The 23,726-nt window shown below is 39.2% G+C and overlaps 1 protein-coding gene across 1 annotated transcript; it reads left to right on the top strand.

Moving 5' to 3' along the window:
• The first annotated feature begins 6,163 nt into the window (after window positions 1–6,163).
• Window positions 6,164–23,534, top strand: LOC118225720 (very-long-chain enoyl-CoA reductase). The gene is made up of 15 exons (XM_035414603.1): window positions 6,164–6,330; window positions 7,662–7,729; window positions 10,651–10,886; window positions 16,267–16,317; window positions 16,632–16,683; window positions 17,266–17,310; window positions 18,026–18,129; window positions 18,757–18,872; window positions 18,968–19,073; window positions 19,801–19,873; window positions 19,947–19,990; window positions 20,130–20,187; window positions 20,664–20,752; window positions 22,214–22,259; window positions 22,347–23,534. Exons 3-15 carry the CDS (start codon window positions 10,863–10,865, stop codon window positions 22,472–22,474), a joined length of 936 nt encoding a protein of 311 aa, XP_035270494.1. The 5' UTR covers window positions 6,164–6,330; window positions 7,662–7,729; window positions 10,651–10,862; the 3' UTR covers window positions 22,475–23,534.
• The last annotated feature ends 192 nt before the right edge of the window (window positions 23,535–23,726 follow it).

Here is a 23,726-nt window from a genome sequence, read left to right as displayed (position 1 = left end):
CATGGGGAGTTACAATAAAGTCTTTCTTCTCCTTTATGGAAATATGCTTTGATGTGTGTACACAAATGTGGAACCTTGGCTGATCTTGGCTGTTCAGTGTCATCCCCAGGGCAGCAACCAAAATCCATACACCCATTAGAGTAGTGAAACTTTACAGGAAACAACTGTTTGACCACTCTTAGGTAATGAAAACCGTCCTTGATCTTGACCTAAGTTAATCTCTCACTTTTATTACAGCATAAAATTACATCGGTCTTAATGCATATATAGAAAGCCATCAAAATGGATGAAACCTGGGAGCAGATGGCAGCAGTATGCCAATTTCTTATTTCACTGGATATGGGTGATTACATTTTACCTTAATGTTGAACTTAGAGGGTGATATTGACCTAAAATCATCTGGAAACCCTCAAATTAATTTAGCACTATCAAAAAACCCAATAGACTCAAACTTCAATATCTGAGCTATAGGAGCCAAGATATTGCAATTAGACATTTTCCAGCTGGCAGATGTTGGCCAACTTGGATTTGAAGGTCACAATGACCTTAAAACTGCAACATAAGGTCAGAAATGGTTTCCGTGCCTTGAAATCAGCTAGGTAAGACCCCTCATTTGTGTTCCTAGGACCACTAGTTATGAAAAATGTTTCCAGAAGAAACTGACAAGACCAAAAAATAACAGGATAACTGATAACTATTTATTTAATGGGTATTTCACTTTGGTATAACAATTAATTTTGTGGAGCCACCTCTTAGTATTTTCATATCATGAATACTAGTACCATCAGCTGTCCTACCTGACCAGTAACCTTGCAACAATTAATAGTTTTTAAGCATAAACTAACGACAGAGGATGATACAAAATGCAATGATTTTTCTTAAAGGTAATCGTTTGTGAGCTGATATCTAAGCTGTTTTCAGGGTTAGGTCAGCTATAATGAAACTATTTTCAGATAGGCTACTGTGTAATACAAGCCATATTTAGATCTATTTTTGTGATGACACAGGCCTACACAACTACTGTACTTGGTGGATTAGCTGTAGGTGTGTAACGTGTTAGTTATAGCTAGCTAATGCTATTTATAGCTATTTAAAACAGATAGCTATTCCCCTGTGTGAGGATTTCCAAAATATGATTGATATACATTTAAGGAACATTCTTTTAAAAATAGAAAACAGGCCCACAAGTGACCAATTGTGGTAGGTGAGAACAATTTCAGGCGATCTTGGAGAAATAAAATTTGAAATGGGAAGTTCACATCAGGACTTTAATCTGGCTATTGCACCATGTTCCATGATTAACTATTTCCTAACGATGCCTTTTTGAATTTTTTATTTATTTTTTTCTCCATAGAAAATTCTACCGAAAGGCCACCCGATGAAGTGGCTAGTAAGAGTGAAACCCCCCCCCCCCCCCCCCCCCTTTTCATGACACTTGTTACATGTTGCCCCATCCCAGCACTTTCTGGTAATTTGTATTTGTCCTAATACTGTAGCTTATTCTTCTGCCTAGTTGGCTTTGTAGAGGTTAGGTCAGAATAGTGTTCACTGGGTGAACTGTGTTCTTGGCTAGAAATAGCTGTACAAAATAAGTATTGTACCTTACTGAACCTGTGTTTAGCAGTTGTCTATGACCATGAAATGCACTTTTTGTACATCGCTTTGGATAAAAGCGTCTGCCAAATAAATGTAATGTAATGAGTGAATGAGTTACATGCCACTGCGATTTTCGACCAGCATTTGGCGGGTATTAATGATTATTATTGGAAAGGAGATGGATAGTTGTCAGGTGCATATTCACTTATACCTGTGTAGGTGGTCTGTGTTAAATAAAGCAGAGTACTAGTAAAAACAAATCAGCTTGTCATAGTGTACAGAAAATCATAAAATCTCTACTGGCAGGGGGGTACTCGTTTACTCACATAAGCGGTCCCACTGCTAGTTTGCACAATACCTCTGAAGAAAACATTAAATACACAAATAATACAACCCCTCCGCCTGTATCTCTCCCCCCTCTCAGATTCAGTTTGTCCTAGCCCATTTAATGTTTTTCAGAACTCACACTGCCTTTGGGTTTGGATCAGGTCCAGTTGACCCCTGTCACACTTCATTACATTCCATGATGTCAGGCTTCAAAATGGTCATTACCCATCCCTACAGTCTACTGTAGATGCAAACAGTCATCACATTTTCCAGAAGGAAGTGAAGCTAAAGGTTTTGCATTTGCAATTAAGTCCATTAACATTGACTAAGAAATTAAGTAAATTAGTTTATTGTACTGGTAAAGGGGAAGCAATGCGAGTGCAGATTTAGTTAATGCTGTATTGCAATATCACCTCTTTCTGTTTATGTGGCTCTTGGTGGTTTACTAGAAGGCCACAGTTTACATTTGCAGCGCATCCACTTTTTTCCCCAGTTGTCCTCAAAATTCAGTATCAGTCCCTGGAATAGTCTAGTAAAGCTTCTGATGAACGTACATTTTCTACCTGTATTGGAGCCATTTTAAGATTGTGAATCTAGAGCCAATTTTCTGTACAACATTAGGGAGAAGCCTTGTGAACAGGGTGCAAAACAATTGCTCAGCTTCACACACTGACACTCTACAACTGTGGAGCCAGCAATAGATACAAAGATAATGGCCAGGGTGCTGCTGCTTCAGAAAACATTACAGCACTACATCTGTGATCAATGCATCCAGAAGGGAGCGATGCATCACGCTCTCATTGATCAGAGGGCTTTCAAGAAGAAGCAGAGAAATTTCTGGAGCACAAGTAGCTCTTTGGTTATGAGATTTATAGAAACATAGCCTGGGTGATCTGGAGACTTATTGGCCACATTAGTCAGTTTCCTGGCCAAAATGTACAAATGTGACTAATGGTTTGCACAGAGATATAATACATTAATTGTGGGCAGTGTAAAATAAAGCAGGCATGAGAGATATTTGCAGAGTAATAAACCAGTCTTAATAACAGAGATTAAAAGAGATCATTACAGTATGACTGATTAAGTCTTTATAACCATCTGTGTGTCTTGAAGAGTGTTTTATACAATTCGAAAATATAAACTGTATTACAATTCCTAATTTACTGTAACCTGCCTGATTCAGAAGTTTGGGTCACATCTGCTCCCCAATCTCTTGCTGTGTGTGCGCCGAGTATTTTAAATGAACATTAAATTATAGTTTTCGAGAAGAGGGGTGGGACACAGAGACCAACATAGAAAATACAGTGAAAAGACCACCCCCTGGTGGTGAAAATAGAAAATTTTAGATTGTCATTGAGATATGTCATTGGGCCTGTTTTTAATTCATATTACTGAAAGACAAAACAAATGTGGGAATATTGTACACTGGTCTATTCTAATTTTCAGTTTGTCTTGTGGAAACTTAACTGTGCAGTACAGTATATTTAAAATACAGTTCAACTCTTTATTCTACACTTAGCCAAAGCAACTCTCAAACTTGGATGTGTTCCAGTGAAATGTGAAAAATCATAATTTCCTCGTATAATCTTATTCATCATATTATACAAATTGTTTTCAATTAGCCTGTTACCAATTATCATAAACAATAAATGTATATTCTTTATTTGTAAACTGTTGTCGTGTCCATGTTATTTCAATAAGTTGGGCTCTGACATCACAAATTCGGATTGGTTATTGAACTCCATTCATGAGTAAACCTCACTACAACACCATGCTGTTCCATCCACACTATGTGAATGCCTAACCTACAGTACATCTAGTAAGGATGTGCAGATATTACATTATCTCCGTTTGGCTAAAAATAAATTTAAAACTATTTATTCAGAGAGAAGATGACAAGTGAGTGAGGATTAATCTGGAAGCTGTAAATGAGAAAATGCCAGCTTTCTAGCCTCATGTACATAGGCAAAGCAACAGCTGCATCAGAGTCATGATGTAACACTGACATGTCATTCTAAATTAAGTTTAAGAACAGGCACTATAACAGGCAACAACAGGTTGAAGCAATCTTCATTGATTTGGGCTTTCTTCTGCTCAGTCTTTCACAACTGTCCTGGATCACTCCTTCAAGGACTCAGGTTTATTACCTCCACAGGGACATATGAATGCACATTAAGTATGTACTGGGCCATGTGCTAGCAGTGTCTAAGACCAGTATTGGCATACACGTTAGACTTTGTGTACTTACAAGGGTATGTTACAGGCCTTACAGATCGACAAGGCATATTCAGTAGGTTAGACATGTTTTAAAGACAACCAACACAATGGAACTTATCCTTTATTTTCGTGAAAAATACAAGATGCTTAGTTTCCTGAAGCGTCTTGCTTTTTGGCCACAAACCCCAGAAAGCCATAAAGGTTGCAGATTAGAAACTTCTGCAAGTATCTAAATAGGCTTTATTATGAATTGAAAAAATTGCGGCAGGCGTGCATTATGGACATAGGCCCAATTATTTGTTCATACAGTATATGGTCTATGGAACAAGAAAAACTTAACCAGACATTTGCAAAACTGTGGCGGCCAACAAAAACGTTTTTCTAGACCGCTTACTCCTGGTCAGGGTCACGGCTGGAGTCTATCCCAGCATACATTGGGTGAAAGGCAGGAATAGGCCTACGCCCAGGACAGGTCATCAGTCCATCAAAGGGCCTACACTCCAGTCATTCTCCAAGGACAAACTCTCCAGTTAAGCTAACCTGCATGTCTTTGGACTGTGGGAGGAAATCCAAGCGGACACAAGGAGAACATGCAAGCCGCACACAGACAGGCCCTCGGCAGGGATTCAAACAAAGTATTCTTGTTGTGCGGCCATGCACTGCTGCATCGTGCCACCCAAATGCAATAACAACAATAACGATAACACATTTAAAAGATAACACAAAAATGTTAACTGTTCCTTTAAAATTTTCCAGTTGTGATCCTGGATATTTATAGTTTGGTGGGGGAAGGTGAAGCCCTTTAGATTGAAATCTTGTGACATCCTCAGAGCCACAAGGCTAATTTCCCCTGATAGGAAAGTCAATAAAAACTCCTCTGACCTTGGGAAAGATCCCTCTCCCCCTGCAGCATCTCCAAAATTTTGATCACAGGAGACCATTGCCATGGCTTCAGCAAATCCCTAGAAAGAGAAGACAAGGCTGACCTTACCTCTTTTCATTCCAAGCAGAGATTGATTTATGTGAGGCCCAATTCTATTGACATTCAAATGCAAATGATTAAATTAATTGCCCCAATTAGGCACCTCTTGCTCTTAAATTGACCCACCGATCTACTCATTTACAATTAGCCCAAGTGTCTTTTCGTGTTACTCAGACTCAATGTCATTGAAACAGCGATCTGGGATTTCTCTTGTGGAACAAGTTAAAAGATTAAACAAGTGAGCCTTTGGTCAAACAGTCAGTTCCCACTTGACCTCTATGCATACCTTATTTCTGTGTTATAGGCTACATTTATTCCAGTACAAATACAAGATTAATTATAGGTTGGACCACCAGTTTGTCCCCCCTTGTTTTCTCACAAGATAGTACTTCAGTCATCTGCCAGTTAGAGGTTGCGATAGCCTCTTTGTCAAGCCACTTCTATGATATTATCCCATTTGCATCACCTCAGCAATCTTAGTTGACGAAGTAAATACTACTAATTAAGCACAGAATATGATTGGAAGTAGGCCTATTGTTTACAAGCAACACTTTTTCAATTCAGTTTGATTATTTCCTACCATTGACATGCTACAGTATTTTAAAATGTTGTATGCAGACATTAAATTGTTAGAAGCAGTGGGAAATGCCCACATTAAAAACGAGCAGTTATATAACATTTATCTTGCACAAAAGAGTTAAATAAATTCATGATTAAACTAAATAACTGACCATGGTCTTCAATCAAGACCTTAAGCAGAATGATATGTCTTAATTCTGGGCTAAAACATGCTTCATATAAATGCATTTTCTTTCTACTGCAGTGATACTCAATCCTGGTCCCGGAGAGCCACATAGTCTACTGGTTTTTGGTTTTTCCTTAAGATCAGCGTCAAATTCAGACCCAATAAACCAGGTGACCTGAGTTAAGTGTAATCAACTGCTTTAACTGGTCAATTGCTGTGCTACTCAAGTGCCGAGTAACCACCAAAGCCAGCAGACTCTCCAGGTTCTCCAGGACCAGGTGTGAGGGCCACTGGCTCAAAGACATGCTTTTCACAGCTTTTAAACTTCCATCCATGTTCACTTTCCTTCCTGACACTTCACAATATATCAACTAATAGCTATAATAAATGTTTCTATTTGAAACTCCTGGAGGACAACCAATGAAATACAAATCTCTGCAGGTCACATGGTGGAGACAAACTGGTGGGTTTATATGGACTTAGGCTACATACAGGGTTAAAATTACTGCTATTTCATTCCCTCGAACAGGTATCATATGGGGCTAAAAATCCAATAGAATTTTTAAATAGTTTTAAATTAGTTCTATAGTACTATATTTTGACCACTCTTTAGGAATGTTATGCAAATTTACAAAGACCCAATTTTTTTCTGGGCCATTTCATTCCAGTACAGGTTTATATGCACTACCACAGTACTCAAAATGGTAATCTAACAAAATAAAAACAGAACCAGCATGGAGAGCGCTTCAGTTTTTTTTTTTTTTGTTTTTTGCATGCATAGACTTTTTACAAAATAGCCTATAATTGTCACACGCCAAGGGTGACACCGGGGAGGGCAGGGAGATGCGGCCTTACCTGGAAACGCCGTTGTCTGTCGCATGGAGAGGGACAGCGTATCCACATAAACATGAAATAAAATAAACGGACACCTTCACCCTTCACCCTTCCCCCTTCACGGGTGCAGGGCAAAAATAATAAACTAAAACAACAAACTTTTCAGCCCCTTGCTCTGTAGCTGACCTGCCTTCCCGACCAGGTCCAGCTCCTCCAGCATTCCAGCTGACGATTTCTTTCAAAATAAAACGGAATTAAAATCATAACCGCGCTCTCGGCGTTAGCTCCTGGTCTCGGCCCCAAACTGTGCATAGCAGCACAGCTTTCTGTGTGTGCTCTCTCCACCAGCTAACGCAGCAGAGACCAATCCGCCTCTCCGGAAGACCGACTGCTAAAATAATTAAGAAAAACATGAAAAGTAAACATATAATTGTGTGTTATTTAATAGTATTGTTATATGATAGTATTAGTTAAAGTTAGCTACAGCCTAGTATGAATTGCTTGCTAAGACTTGCTTCGTTATTTAGCCAGTAGTAGCGGTAGCATCAGCAACAGCAACGGCAGCAGCAGCAGTAGTAGGCTAGTAGTATTTTACTTGTTTTTTTTGGCCTGAAAATATTGAATACTGCTGATATGCTTACAACTTACTCTTCTTAAATGTGTAGGTTATAGTGTAATACAGTGCTTACCGTGTAATAGCACAGTCACCGTGCTTGCTTTATTTTACTGCTGTCCTTAGTTTCTTTGCAATATCCTGTTCCCTAGTGTAGTGTAGTAAAGTAGCCTAGTATAGTATACCTATGGTATTTACATTCCCTGGTAGAGGCATGTCAGCAGATTAACATTTTTACTTAAGGAATGATCATGGTGGGGATATTAGATTTCTGGTTTGATGTTGAAGAAGAGAAATATGACATTTAACGGCTGATTCACAGATGTGTCCTTGTCTTTTACATGTAGGCTCCTTGTCAGGAAACTCAGCAATGAGCATGCCAATGAAAATACCATATTTTCTTCTCATGATAAAGGTAGGTTGGATAGCACCACTATTCCTTATATCAGTTGAAAATGATGTGTTTCTGGATTTAAATGTGGTTCATTTCAAATCGCATTGTTTGGGAATTACCAGCTTTTTTCATTTTTCACACAAGCTATATCTTAGCACATTAAAATTCATTTGTAGTTATGATGCTTTGGAAACATTAAATATTCAATGTCAGTTGTATATTGTGGTGTGGGGATGGCTGGTTTAAGCAGCCACACCTGCCCTGGGTCAAGCTAATTAGACCTGGCCAATTGGATAATTGGTGAAGAATTAGATAATTGGCCAGGCTAATTGGACCCAGGAACAGGAGTGGCTGCACCTGTGCGTAGTGAGGTAATCACTGCGCACAGGTTAAATCTGCCATCCCCACCCACACCAGGCAGCTTCGGTCATGACTGTTTTAACATCTGCTCATTTGGCTATACCATCTTGCCAAACCCTCGTGGAATAAATGTGGACGGTTTTAACATCATCTCCCTGTGTCTCTGTGCTGGAGGGCCCCAAGAAAAGCCACTTCGGTGGCCTGTGGCAGGCGTGTTTGTCACATATTTCCAGATATGATTATTATGACCTTATGGGCTTCATGTTACCTCCTTTCTGGGTGGAGAATTTTGGCTTTTCTTTGACAGTTTTTGGCATGATTTCATTGTTGCAATTCAATATACTGCAAATTCTGAGACATCCGTCCATCCATCCATTATCTATACATGCTTGTTCCTGAGCAGGGTCACGGGGGGTGCTGGAGCCTATCCCAGTGTGCATTGGGCAAGAGCCAGGAATACACCCTGGACAGGTTGCCAATCCATCGTAGGTGACTGTCATCTCAAGATTTAAATTAGATTTTACATTTTTTAAAGGAGTTAATATATATTCCAGCAACAATTTTAAATTCATTATTATAAACAACAGTAATGTTTTGGTGGAAATTAAAAGGTACAACAATCACTGACACTAGGCAGTGTATTTTTCACCAAATAATTTTTATTGCAGGGAATAGCTTACCAATACTGGGTGTGCAAGCACAGTGGTCTTATACAATATTCAAGATTAGATCAGATAAAGTGCGAATGTGATGCTTTAGATAGTAGGCATAATGACAAGCCTTGGTGGGCTGAAAGACTTATAAAGACTTAATAATGCTGTATGAAAATGTTTAACAAGCAAGGGCCATTTAAAAGGTGAAGGATTCTATAATTTTGGAAGCCAAAAGAAGAAATCATTATCTTGGTGAGGTTCAGTTTACGGTATGCTATTCTCGTTCAAAACAAATGGCGCCTCCTGTTTAATTGAAAGTATATGAACTTGTGTTCCTCCCATTAGTGCAGTAAGATTCATCACCAGCAGAGAGCGCTCTGACCACACTGTGGTAGATGGCGCAATCTCAGTTGATGATACAGTATACTGAATCATGTGGCAGCTCATCTATGTCAAGGGATTTATTGCATGTTGCTTTGGATAAAAGCATCTGCCAAATAAATGTAATGTAATACAATGGGGTCACCGGTACCAAAATACCTTACTGAAGAAAGGAACCAATGTGTTCCTCAAGACCCACCCCTGGGCCAAACAAATCTGTGAACCTCAGCCTCCCATAGATCAGGCAAGCAGCAGGCTGCCAAGACCAGGAGGGCTGATAGCATACGCAAGCCTTTAAAATCGAAGGCAGCTGAAGAAAGGCCAATCTCAGAGCTCGACTTATAGAATTATGGAGGTATGCCTCAGCATGCTGATCACATATAAAGAGGACTGCAAGGATGACATGCTTAAGAATGGAAAGCGTGAATAATAAATTATGATTAATGACAGCTAGAGCTGGAAACCAGAGAACTATTTTCAAAGGGACATGGAATGATTAATGTCTGTTCTCATTAGTCTGTCCCTGTTCTGTGTTACCTCTCTGTGTGGCTCATATTTTGCCAGACAGTCATTATAAGGTATTTGTAATGCACATGCCGGTATATGCATGTATATACCACATCCATACAATCCGGTTGTCAAACCAAACTCTCTTTGACCTCTCTTTAAATTCTTAGTAACCACTTAAGCCATGGATACTCCAATCTGCCATTTGATTCCAAATCCAGCCCTGGTTTTCTATCCTCTTGGGTAATTAACTGAACAATTAGAGCTACTGATTGGCCAGATTGTCTTCACACCTGACTCCTAGGTAAAGGCAGGGTGGAAAACCACACCCGGGTCCATGATTTGAGTAACAGGGACATCCATGTAGGCTGTTAAGAACAGACTTTTTGGCACACAGCTTAATGCCAAAAGTGCACACTGTTGTCTAATAATAACTGGCCTACTCAAGTTTGACTATAAGAATCTGTAGGATTTAGCAGCTGGGGGTAGGGGGACCATGTCCTTTAAACATGTAAGAGCATTTCAATCTGTAAACACCATAGAAAAATCTGCATGTGATCCACTTGTTGTCCCTTCTCATAAACATGTAATTCTAGCCTGACAGTTTTACTAGTGCCTAACCCAGGTGTCCTCGCTGACACATCTCATTAGCATAGACTGATGGGGACAAAGGGCTTGACTGTTATTCAACCAATGCAGAGAGGCATGCACCGTGCACATAATCCATCCCTCTTCCAGACAGTGCCGCTGGGTAGCCAAACCCCAGGAGAGAGCAGCGTACAGTTTTTTTCCTTGAGTAGTGCAGGGTCAGCAGCTGCTGATGCTGTTCGCGAGCGGCAAAGGGTTAAGGCCGTAATTCTCTCCGAGCAGGTGGAGTTCAGGGGGAACGGAGGCCCTCCTGGGTGAACTCCAGAAATTTGCTTGGCCCCCGGCAGCGGTGAGCCGCTCTCTCCCCCCACTCCCCTCCCCTCCCGAGTGGCCGGATGTGCAGCTACTGGCACATTCCTGACCATAACTTGGACCGTATTTCTATTTTAACAGCGGCCGCGTCCAGCGGAGGGCTTCCCCACGTCCCCCCTGGTGGACACGTGAATGAACAGAGTCAGGTTTCTGGATCGCTTCTCTCCAGATGAACGGTGGGGGGAATTAGCACGAGGATTGCCGCGGGAGGGAGGTAGCTGCCTCACAGAGCCTTCTTAATGTGAGGAGATTACAGCGGAGCGTGGTGAAGAGGACTCCTCCATCCAAAAACAATGAGCAGAGTTAGTTTCTTTGAGGTAAGACCTGAGGTTTAAGGTGACGGACAGGTCACTGGTAATGCGGATTAGTCCTTTTGATTTAGGGCCTTTCAGAAAAGTTGCATCTTTTTTACTTTTGGATTACTGCTTTAATGCAAGAGTGCAGAACTTCTAAAAGTTTTGCTTTGGCTGGTGTTTTATGGTGATTTGTGTCTGATGCTGTATGTATGCTGATATTATAGAAGGAAGAATATTATTTCTGTTTACAACTATAATAAAGTCTCTGCTGTGTTCATGAGAATGAATGATATTGTGGTATTTTATGCAATGCCTCTAAGAAAAGAACTGGTTACTACTCAGATGTCTGACAGTAGAGAAACTTTGGATGTGTGGAATATTTTACACAGGCTGGGCTGAATATTTATTATTAATTGTCCAATCATATTACACATGTTTATACGCTGTTGTAAATTATTTCTATCAATATGCAGTTATTCATATTTAGAATGTATTCTAGAACCCTGATTATTCTGGGAACAGGAGCTGTCTTTATTAAACACGAATGAAGCATGCTTTTGATGGCAGTCGACAATATTTTCAAAGATTATATGTGGGCAGATCAAAAAGTTTGGATACTTAAAAAAGTTCAAGGGATTTTGGGAAATCATGTTAGACCAGTGAGAACTAGCTCCACTGAGACATGCTGTAATTCCCTATATTGCTCATTTCAGTGCACTATCCTATTAGAGTTCCTCTCACGTCCTTACAATAAAATGTCAGCGTTATTACTATGGTTCTTTTGAGAGTTTATTCCCATGTTTGTTGGTTTTGCGGTTGTTCTTATTGTTGATCTTTTACTGTGTTCATGTGGCTGTGCCCTTCCCATTGCTGTATTCATAAATAAGCAAACATGTAATTCAGTACAAGAGCAACAGGACTGCCATCTAAAGTCGATTTATGGCGGGCTCTGGCATTTGCGCCATGTACTGAACAGCACTTACTAGCGCTGTCCCTCATTAGCATGTTCTCCAATATCTGAGTAGCCAAAATTAGGTGAGTCATTTTGGCAAAACTAGCACAAAATGAGCATAATTCTTTTGGTCCCGACTCTGTTCTCCATTATTAAGGTTTTTTTTTAAATCATAGCCCTGTCGTTGCTATAATACGCCCCTCAATCTTGTTTATTGCCGTGTGGTGATAAGGCCGTGCGCATCTCTCATTTTTATACGTGCATTTGCAATGGTGGAGGGGGACATTAGCGCTGATTTAGAGAGTGCTGTCGATACGGCATGCTCTAGGAAATCAGCTGAGTGCTTTCATTGATGGCTCCGCTGATTGAAAGGGGACGGTTTATGTCATCAGTCCCCCTGACAGTGGACATTACGCATGGGGAGGGAGACGTTTTCAAGCTGGCTGTGCGCGTGAGATGAACAGCTGATTATCTGTTGATTTATGTGCGTTCTTATTGGTTTGCTCGTGGCATCTTTACGCATGGGTGCGTGTTAGCAGTAATATCACCTGGCATAAGAATTACAAACTCACTTCAAACATTCCAGCAGGGGCCTGGGGTTCTTATTACGCGCCAACTAGACAACTTCATCGTACCGTTAAAATGGAGAATACCATTATATGTAGGCTACTGTATTCATGTTGACACAACTGCAATGTTATAGACGATCTTAAATTCTGTGTCGAAAGGCAATATGTGTCAGATGAGATTTCTTCAGGGTCACTAATTAGTTGTATCAATGCTTTTGGCTCATTATTTTGCCCTATGTAAAGATATTGCTTTTCACACACAGTCAATCCAAGGAAATGTAACAAAAATAAAATACATATTCTAGTCTAGTTTTTTATATACCACTGTGGAACGGAAATTTTATCTGAATTGGCATATTCAAGCTCAAGTATGACATACTTTTCCTTCAGATAATATTAACATTCTATGTCACTGAATGCTCATGTTAAAGAATCAGCCATTGGTATTACGAATTATAAAATACTTCTCTGCCTTCCACTCTTAAAAACATTTTTTGTTTTGTTTCATGAGGTTTATTTGGCTGTTTTTGAGCCTGGCGGAAAGTTTTACAGTATTTGTTTCTCGATTTATTGAAGGAGAGAAATAAAAAGGTAATTTTTCATGCTGCAGTAGAGCTATGTTTATCATTGTTCACAGAGAACAGAATGAATCTTAGAACCAATGCCTTTACATTTTAATTAAACACCTGTGGGGTGTTGCATGTAGCCTAAATCAGGGAATCTGTTTCACATAGGGTGTGAACATTTAAGCAGAATAAAATGACCTGCTCCTTACGATTGGTTTACATGAACTAATTCTTGTACGCAGGGGGAATTTTTATTACGCTTCCACAGGATTAACAAATAGTTTCCACAGTGATAGTTATTCGGGTTCAGGGGCTTACATCAGGATTATTGGATGCGTTTCTGTTGAGAGCTCAAGGCTGATGTGATGCACTGGAATCCTCTAATCCTCAATACCTCGGAAATCCTCAATACTCCCACATGTCATTGTAAGCCAGATGCATTGTGTAAAATGAGTACATATGCTTTGCTATCATGGCCATTTTCCATTACCTCAGTCCTCAAAGCCAGAAGGCACATCTTCAAGAACAGCATTTACACAAGGTCTCGTCGGTGAGAGTACAGTGCATTTTATGTCATCGACGTCATCAAAATGGATCCAGTTCGATGACGTTTCTTGAGTGTACTGTAGTCCGCAGGGCAGATGTCACGGGCCGGGTAGTGTAAGCAAAAAGCAGAGAGTCTGTGTATTCAGCAGTGTTGTAGTCAGCTGCATCATGGGCTTTTTGTAACATCAGACCCATTGGATAAACTCATTGTGTGTTTTTTGGGAGGGGGGTTGCTGTGCATTCAGCAAATCCTTAGATATCCATTAAAAGGTCTGTCCAGTGAAAGAGCAATTTAAAGCGTGACAGCTCTGCTGAGCTATACAGGTTAAAGTGCTTTCAGAGCAAATTACAGTTTGCAGGCTGTGTGCATATGCAGTAGATCAAAGCTGACAGTGTCTAATTAAGAAGAAAAGATCTGCAACACAATCAGTATTTTGGTGTGGATTTCACGAAACAAACATCCTTTGACTCCCTTCATCATATGTTGCCTGAAGAAAATCTCGTTTTTATGAATTTCATGTACATCAAGGTATGTGGCATTTATTTTTAGGTAATCATTATTCCGTTACAAATTATAATTGCTGGTATTCTCATCCACACACCTCAGAGAGTTCAGTCACTGCTAAAACCAAATGAGACGTGTGTGTGGTTTTGAAGTATGTTCCCTATTGATGACGTTTGTCTGAGAATCTGACCTGATTTTAATTGTAGACCATGCTAAACAGGCATTTGTGTTCATATTATTATGAATCATTAAAACTTAGCCCTGTTTTATGATGAATTTATCTGGAGAAGTTATTTTATGAAGATTAAACGTGTTTCTCTTATACGCGTTCCCACATACAGGTGGTTTATAACTTCATCTGCTGTACTTGTTGCTCCATGAAAATATTACATGTATTCTATACATGTATTTTACCTTAAATACGCTCGTGCTACTTTTTATTTCCGTATTTAATAAAACATGAGCATAATTGTGTTGTTAATTATATAATGTGTGGTACTGGGATATACACACCTGACACAGTTTGTAAAAACTACTGGGAAAATTACACAGAAATGAGTTTAATGACTTTTAAATTAAGCTTTCATAATAGAATAAGAGATAATATGATTTGCAGTTAATAATTGATGTATAGCATATTTCATTGTATACAGTGATCAGCTAGTAGGAAAACTAGGCAGAATCTGTGCGCTAGAGAAATAAGCACCAGTTTTATAACCAATAGTATATAGCTTGCTTTTTACATTTTAAATCATTGCTGTAAATATATGGCTGACCTTTAGCCACTAGGGGGTCCTCTTCTGCAACATTTACAATCAACTTGGGCCACATAAATGGATGCATGCTTTGTATGCAGCTTGGTTACTGAGTTGACAATGCACAGCTCACAACAGCGCATTGCATTGAAATGAGTGTGCAATATGTTACCAATCGAAGAACAGCTAATTCGATCTAATCTAATCCTGTAAATGCTACATATCTTCACCCCTCTCAACATTTTCAATACCTGCTGAAAGGATGCTGGCTCATTGCAAGGTCAGAATCCCTGTGTAGTTCTGTATTGTTGAATATCAAACAGACAGGTAATGAGATTTAACCTGCAACACTGAAGCTACAGAGGAAGACAGTCTAACCACACTGCTGCTGAAGCAGTACCCTCCTTTTAATTATTATTCAAATAAGGAAGATGCAACAGGCTAATTGCCCTTGTTTATTGGAGAGGTGAATGTTAATACCGAGGCTAAGTTTTAACAACGTGAATTCTCTTGGGTATTTCCAATTATGTTTTCACTGTAGAGCTTTTGCTTGCAGAATTGTCGCACTTTGGTAAAGACAAGACTTAATTTGCCACCCATTGTGTGTGTTGCTTGATGGTTCAGCAAGTCAAACTCCATCTAAGGCATCCCTATCAGTTTTGTTTTTAGCACTTCGTTCTCACATTTTGAGAATGTCCCTCTTTCTCATGTATTATTTTGATAAAGTTAGAGTGCCCATTTAGTTACAGCTAGTTGACCCAGACAGCTATTTTGCTGAGGCTATGCAAAATCTAACTTGGACTTGGAAGGTTATCAAAGCTGCTCTGCTCACACTAGTAAATTAAAACCCTCTAATGTCATTGTATAATTTTTACTGCAGGCTGACCAAATCATTTGAACGAGTTCTTAAAATATCTCTTGTGGTGTGTGAGAAACTATGTGGTGTTGGGCCCATGTGGTGCAGTCTATAGGGTGGTTGAGTCTCATACCCATGTACAAATCCCTGCTTGTGGCTGGTGTTACTTTCTGTACTGTGATCCCCCTTGTGTAACTTTCTGCTTTATCCCTGTCTCTGTAAAGTGAAAAAATAATTGGGGGGTGACTGCCTTTAAAAAAAAATCATATTATGTACTAGGCTACCTTAAATTAGCTGATTATGCAGCCCTCCTGCAGGTTTCGCATACATTCAACTGTAGCATTAGTCTCATGTTTCTGAAGCTGGTATGTCTGTGACGTCATCATCCATGCAGATTCCTGTATTGTCTCAGCAGCTTCCTGCCACAATGCTACCAAGAAAAGTTATTTTTCTCCTTTGCGATCCATTGGTGTACCTTTGCACCCTTTGACGCACCTGATGGAACCTGTAGGAACCACAGAGAGCCAAAGCCCCCACATATACATCCAGCTTTGATCTGAAGAGCTTCTACGCTTCATTTAAAACAAAAACAAGCATAGCAGAGCTCGGGGAGGGAGAAAAACCTCAAATATATAATTATGTTTTCTTTGAGGTGGAGATACTGGACCCCAAATCTAAGAGGCAGCTCTGCTTTTTGGACAAGGTAAGAAGCTGCTTATCTCTCTGTCTGCCACTAAAACAGTACAGGACTGCACCTGCTGTAGAAGAGTTGCAGAGTTACGTATTTGTAGAATACCCATATGCTTTGGGTTTTGTCAGCAGGATTGCTGATTATATCTGGAGTAAACAGCATCAGACAGAACACAGGAGCGCTCAATGGAAAATGTAATCTATCATCTGTGACAGACGATTGATTCATTTCTGCACTAGGTTTGCTGAAACTTTCCCAATCTTCATGTTTTATGTAATGCATGCTAGAGTGATTGGAAAAATCATGTGTTCTGGTATGGTTTCCAGGTGGAACCCCATGCCACAATTGGTGATATCAAGAATCTATTTCATAAATCCTGTGAGTGACCTTATTTTATTAATTGTCATATCATGGCACCATATTTCATTATGTTTTACATCTGTAAAAGCTATTTCAAACATTAATTATCATTTGTGAACATTTATTTTAATGGGTTGGTAATTATTGAGTTGCTGTTGACAGTCATTAAAGGAGCATAAATGGCAGAAAGAAATGCTGCACTCAGCTGAAAAGATCAACCGGCTTTATGGACTCGATATTCATGACACCTCCTGTATGCTATAATATCACACTGATCAGGCGAGCTAAGCTGTATTTAATATTCTATATAATATTCTGAGTGAACATTTAGCAGATGGGCTCCTTGAGTAACTAAATGGCTCAAATAATTCCCACTGACCAAGGTAATGAAAGAGTTAACACTGAAGCGCACTTTTAAAACAAATATTTTTTTAAACGTACATTTTTGTTTTTTGATTGTCTTCATCTCATTATTTTATCATGTTTTCCTTGAATAGCAGTAAGGCCAGGTGTCTCTGCTGAGCCTGTGAGGATTGTTGGATAACGTGCTGTGTGGAAGAGTAGCGCATTGTTGATTTGGGTGTGTTGGAACTGTTTCAGACCCCCAGTGGTACCCGGCCAGACAGTCTCTCTGGATTGACCCGAGTAAGTGTCTCCATTTGCATGCTGAATTCATACAAACCCCTTTCAAGTCATCGAATTTGGATTCGGCCTAAAGTTTAAAGAGGAGAGCCTCTAACAGGCTGCATCCACATCTTTAAAGATTTTAATCAATCACACCAAAACTTTAGAAACCAAATTAAAAACAAACATTTTAAAGTTCTATTCTCTAATTGTATTCTCAGTTGCTCTTTATTTTAAGTAGCAATTTTAATTGTAAAGAAATCTTGTTTAACATGCACTGCAGAGTATCCATTAACCTTTTTTTCTCTGTGCATATAGGGTAATTTGATGGCAATAATGTGGGCTAATTTTCAACCACAAGCCCATGCTAAAATTAGCTTTCAATTATTCTGCCACATTATCCATGATCCAAGTCATTAGAGGTCACCTTCATCTCCTCGAAAGAGTTCAAATTCCATTAATACCATCCAGTAGAGAACTTTATTTCCTCAGCAGAGCTCTTTATAGGTTTTGTCACTTATAAATGAGAAGTCTCCCCAGTTTCAGAGAGAAAGAGAGAGAGAGCCTTGCCTTGACACAGGATAGCCTGATTTAAATTAAATTTGTCACAATACAAAAACATGCAAGAATTAACAGGACGTTGCTGCAAAAGCATGTCTGCTCACTCAATCTACCCTGTATAAATAAAGGTTAATAAATATATGTATATATGTTTATTTATATATTTGGCTTTCAGAGGGAAAACCACTGAAAGACGATGAAATACTACAAAATCTACCGGTTGGGACCACTGCAACAATGTACTTTAAAGATCTTGGTCCACAGTTAGGGTGGACTATGGTAAGAGAATGATCTGTCATCTCTAATCCAGTATTAGCATGTTCTAAAAGGATGTATATTTGTACATTCACTAAGGTTTCTTGCTTCTTAAAGATCAAGATATCCAAAGCCTAGGGCACTTAAACTGTGAATAGGAAGTAAAAATTTAAAAAGCAGTCATGTCTCAAGGAAAAAGTTAAAGTTCAGTTCTCAGATCAATATTTCATGCTTAACAAATCATGAATGTGCTGTGATTCACCGTCATTAAAAGAAAAATTTTCTGTCCTTCATTAAAAGCCTATTCCATGAAAATTAAAAGAAACTTTAGTGAGCTTGAAAATGTAGTGCACTTAGGAGGAACTCCAACAGTGATAGCAATGTTCATACCACCAGAAACACAACCTCTTTTAGTTGTTGTAACAGCTTGTAGGCTGTCTCCAGGTGTTACATTTTTAATTAATTCAATTAATTGCTGAACTAATGGAACTCTTTTAGAGTGAAAAAATATTCAATGCTTAAGTATTTAATTGTGAGTGAAAGTTTAGGACAAACATTGATTGCTTGTCTTGTGGTGGGATCTGAAGTTTTTATATAACAAGTGAACTAGCATCTCATTATATTAATCATTCTTCTCATTTTGGGTGACAGGTGTTTTTGGCAGAGTACGTTGGCCCTCTCTTTATTTATCTGCTGTTCTATTTCCGTGTCCCGTACATCTACCGACACAAGTACGTCTTTACATCCAGCCCCCATCCGGTGGTCACGTGAGTCACGTACTGTACCAGACATTCCGCTGTGAGCAGCAGCCTGCCTCTGTTCGGCTAATGAACTAATGACCCTCTCTGTTCCCCCTCTGCAGTCTGGCCTGTGTGTGCCATTCATTCCACTACAGCAAGAGGCTCATTGAAACCATATTTGTGCACCGTTTTTCCCACGGTACCATGCCGCTGCGCACTATCGCACGGGTAACTGTAGCTGAAAACGCGTTGTGTGTTTCTTATGCACTGGAGCATGACGGCTGGCTATTACTGCATAGTCTTTAGTGGAGCCTGTTGAGCTTGAAACAATGCAGGAAAAACCTTAACTTTAACTTTGATCTTTCATGCTTGCTAATCATAAAAAAAAAACTACATAGTCAGGTTCAGAATGGTTGGGTGTTAAAAAAAAAAAGATTTATTTTTGCCTAGTTTATGCTCCAACGATTTTGTCTCAGTGTACAGTTTCATGGAATAAATTTCCACCAACACTCTCTGAGCAGCTGTATAAAAATAACCTTCTTAATATTCACATAACACTGTGGCAACATTAAATTACTTATTACTGTTGCTCCAGTGTCACCGAAACATTATCAGAGTATGTCTCATTACATGGGCCTCAAGCTAATGTTTCCTCATGCCAAGACACAGAACGCACGATCACAGTGTCGCTGTAAGACGCCTGTGTCGAGCCGTAAAGGATTTGGCACCATAAACAGTACTCAACCTGTGCCTGCGGGTCAACCAGCAGCCCTCTCTTTCCAACTTTGGTTGGATCTGTAGTCAGTGTTCTGTAAGCAGGCAAAACTCAAAACTGCACAGCAAGAACAGCTATTTCCTGAGAAGGTTCAGACTGAACATTCTGGTATTCTGATGATAATAAAGATAAGGTCAAATGAATGAAGTCATTAAAAGTATGTTCTTTTCTGTCTTACAGAACTGTGTGTACTACTGGGGATTTGCTGCATGGCTGGCGTATTACATAAATCATCCTCTTTACACACCACCATGTAAGTATCACAGAATTTAGATTTTTCACTGCTCACATTGTTTCATTACTAAATTGAACTTTTTCCTCTACAGCCTATGGGGACATTCAAGTAAACTATGCACTGGCCATGTTTGTGGTGCGTATTGTTGTTATCAACCTATCATGTGAAGTACACATTAAGCAGCATATGGTGAATGAGTAAAACTCACTGCCAACTGCCACTGCATTAGGTTCAGTGTAGTAGCTATCCGGATCTTCTGTGTTTTTGATTCCAGGTCTGTGAAGTGGGTAACTTCTCAATACATCTGGCTCTCAATAGCCTTAAATCTGAGGGTAAGTGTTTAAGTGTGGTTTCTAAAATCGAAATAATGCTAATACTCAGAATCATAAGGCCCACAAATGATGTTCAGATCCTTACGTGCATAACACTCTTACAGTAATGAGCATAGTCAGTCATGAAAATGTCCATTACATAATACTTGAGGAGAGAACCGATGCTTCCAATCGGCAAATTCTGTTCCGAAAGGAACATAGAATTACATTTGTGCGGTTCCCAAAACTTCCCAAAAGCAGCCCCCCATTTGTGCAGTACATTTGTGCATGTTCCTTGTTTGCAAATGTTCAGGAAAACTAGACTTTGCATAGCCTGTTCATTTGCACTTGAGAGTACAGAGAGTAAATAGATTTATAGCACATCACATCCGTTCCTGTTAAATTGGAGAGCTGTTCGAGTTTGAACACAGTTCATTTGGCTTGGACAATGGATATTTCCACGGTGAGGTTGTCTGCTGCTTTTTCCATGCAAACAGGGTCCAGATCGAGAATGATTCCATACCCAACGAAGAATCCATTCACCTGGCTCTTCTTCTTTGTGTCCTGTCCGAATTACACATATGAGGTAAGCCAGGGTGACATTTAAAAGACGAAGTTGCCATTAAGAGAACAATTTCAAGCTTTATATTACCTTGCCACATTTAAGCACGGCCATACTGGAATAGGTTTAGAAATTAGTCAAAAAAAAAAAATGCAGTTTCATTTGGTTGAAATTCCAAGTCGAACACATATTTGATTTATTTGAATTACTTATGAATACTCCTGGAAACAAGTATTTATTTTATGTTGACAATCCAAAAGAATTAGGTTTAGTTGTTTAGGGCACAGAACCGCATCAACTTTTTCCAGTTCATTTTCTGCAAAAATATGTGTTCATCCTGGTCTTATGGGAGAGGCTTTGTTAAAAAATGAAGTTCTGCAGTACATCATTAACCCCCTTATGCCAAGTTATGTAAGGCTTAAACATAATTTGCTAACTGTACTGAACAAGGCACTATGTCCTGGAATTTAAGAAATACTTGTCAGAGCCTATTTCCCAGCACCATTGTAGCACTAGAGAATATTAGAGCTATTCAGTGCCAATTGTCCAGGATGTGTTTTACTAGAGTTTTGGGCAAACTATGCTATAATTATCAATAATGGAGGTCACAAATGTAACTAATTAAATTTTGTTCAATATTTATTCATGCAATAAATTATAGCAGAACCACAGAATAAAAACTTGAGAGACTAGTGACCAAGCCAACCCATGTGAAAACTAGTGTTTTTCAGCATTAATAATTGAATTATGCTAAGCATAATATTGTTTAGCTAAAGTATACTTCAGAAAACAATTTTGTCATATGGGAAGATAACACATCTTCGGTCATGGTCTGCTACTTAGCCAGCTTGCTAGCATACTTACTAACAGTACCTACCTTGCTAGTTAGCACTGTGTTAAAATGAGACTTGTAGCTCACAATACGAGCTGAAAACGGCACACACAATATAGCAAGCATGTGTAAACCTTATAAGGTACCACATTTATACAGGCCTCGTAACAAATTAAGGATAGATTGTTAATTAGTTTAGCTTTAGTCCTCCCACCTCAAGTTAAATCCAGTCTTGACAAATTGATGTTAGATGAATGAATCCATGTTATCATATTAATTTATATCTGATCTATCATTGTAAGACCTCTTGAATTGGTTAAAAATAGGCTAATAAGCTACAAGACAAGTGGATAAACAAATCAAATACCTGGATTACATAACACAAGTGGGTGAACTGAACAGGTTACAATACACATGTCTATGTATAGTCAGAGGAACAGAGGAAGGGTACCAAAGGCTTTATTTAAACAAAAATATAATATATTACATATTTTATTTGGAAGACCAGGATGCAAAAATATAAATACCTTAAAGCAGCATACAATTTACAAGATTCATAGCACACAAAATGCAAATTAGGAATATCTTGTTCATTTAAATTCACTCAGCCAGCTGGGATAATGTTACAGACTCGCTCCTTATCTCCACTGCAGGTGGGAGCCTGGCTGAGCTTCACAGTCATGACCCAGTGTGTTCCAGGTAAGGCCTCAGCGTGCAGTTTCTCAGCCTTGTTCCCGAGCCCTTGCCCAGCGGTCCAGTGACTGAGTGTATCTCTTATTTCCTCAGTGGCCCTGTTCACCTTCGTGGGCTTCATCCAGATGACGATCTGGGCAAAAGGAAAGCACAGCACCTACAGCAGAGAGTTTAAGGACTACCCCCACTTCAGGATGCCCATCATTCCATTCTTTCTCTGAGGAGATGCCAGGGATCGTGTGGCGGTCAGCCAGTTGGGCTGGGAGACAGCAGAGGCCCTTCGTCTGAACCAGCTTCGGCTTAGAGAGCTGCAATCTCTTCTCTGTAGCATGGTGAAAGTCTTCTTCGCTATTGCTGTGCACTCCATATGCAACTGTAGTTGAGTCCAGAGTGAGGCAGGTAAGAGTCCTGCAGGTTTCACAGACCTTTAGTAACTGATGTTGGCAATGAGTGAACCCAGTGTTAATGAGTGAACCGAAGTCCTACTTCAACAGACTTACATTCTCCAATTAGATCTATGGAACAAAGGACCTATCAGCCCTCGAGGATAGGGGTTTTCTTTAACACGAGAACTTAAAGGTGACAAATATAGAATTTTCTGGTTATTTATGACTAGGTTGTGGTGGTTTTTGGGGAAAAAGATGATGCTTACCAGAAGGTTTGTCTTACAAAATAGCTTACTTAAATTACTTGTCATTCCTGTACGCCATCTGTTATGTAAAAATATGTGAAACCTAAAATTTGTTTTAAACCTGAAATATATGCAAACACCAAAAGGGGGAAACTACATCTAATGAAGTGTAAATACCTTTGGGGTGTGATCAAGGTATTCAGATGAGCTGAATGTCTACTATCAGATCTCTGTCAAGGGCTTTGCAGATTGTGGACTGCACGGAGGGATTAACTGTTCTTTACTGAAAAGTGTGTGTCATATTTCAAAAAATATGAACCTATTCAGAACCTATGTACAAGTTAGACAAATTTTGGGAAGTTTTGTGATTCTAATGGACACGAATATACAGTCCTACAACATATGAACAGGGTAAAGATTATAGCATTAATATCAAGCTGTGGAATACCAGCTATCTTTTTCATTCAACCACAATATTCAAGCTGTAATGTTCATAACATTAGCTAGCTATGCAATAGTGAAGGGATTCCACTGTACGGGTAACTTTCTTAAAGAAACACTGATCTGTGCCCATCTTATAGAAGACTCAAGTGTTCGCATTAGAGTACAATAAGATCAATAATAAACATCTAAGAACTACATCGTACTCAGGTGCAGCTTCAGTGAAGTTATATAGCCTTGCTACATACATAGCATGCTGTTGCCAAATTATTTTTTACCCAGTGTAAAATTTCCCATAAACCATTTGAAGTAATATGAAAAAGTATATGAAAAAATTTATTTGAACATTGTGTGTTTTGTTTTATGTTGTGTGATTGGCTTAGAAAGGTGTCACATCTTTA

This window comes from Anguilla anguilla, chromosome 4, assembly GCF_013347855.1.
Source record: "Anguilla anguilla isolate fAngAng1 chromosome 4, fAngAng1.pri, whole genome shotgun sequence".
Classification (NCBI taxonomy): Eukaryota; Metazoa; Chordata; class Actinopteri; order Anguilliformes; family Anguillidae; genus Anguilla; species Anguilla anguilla.
Note: the sequence above shows the minus strand (reverse complement) of the source record. Positions and strands in the feature narration are given on the sequence as shown.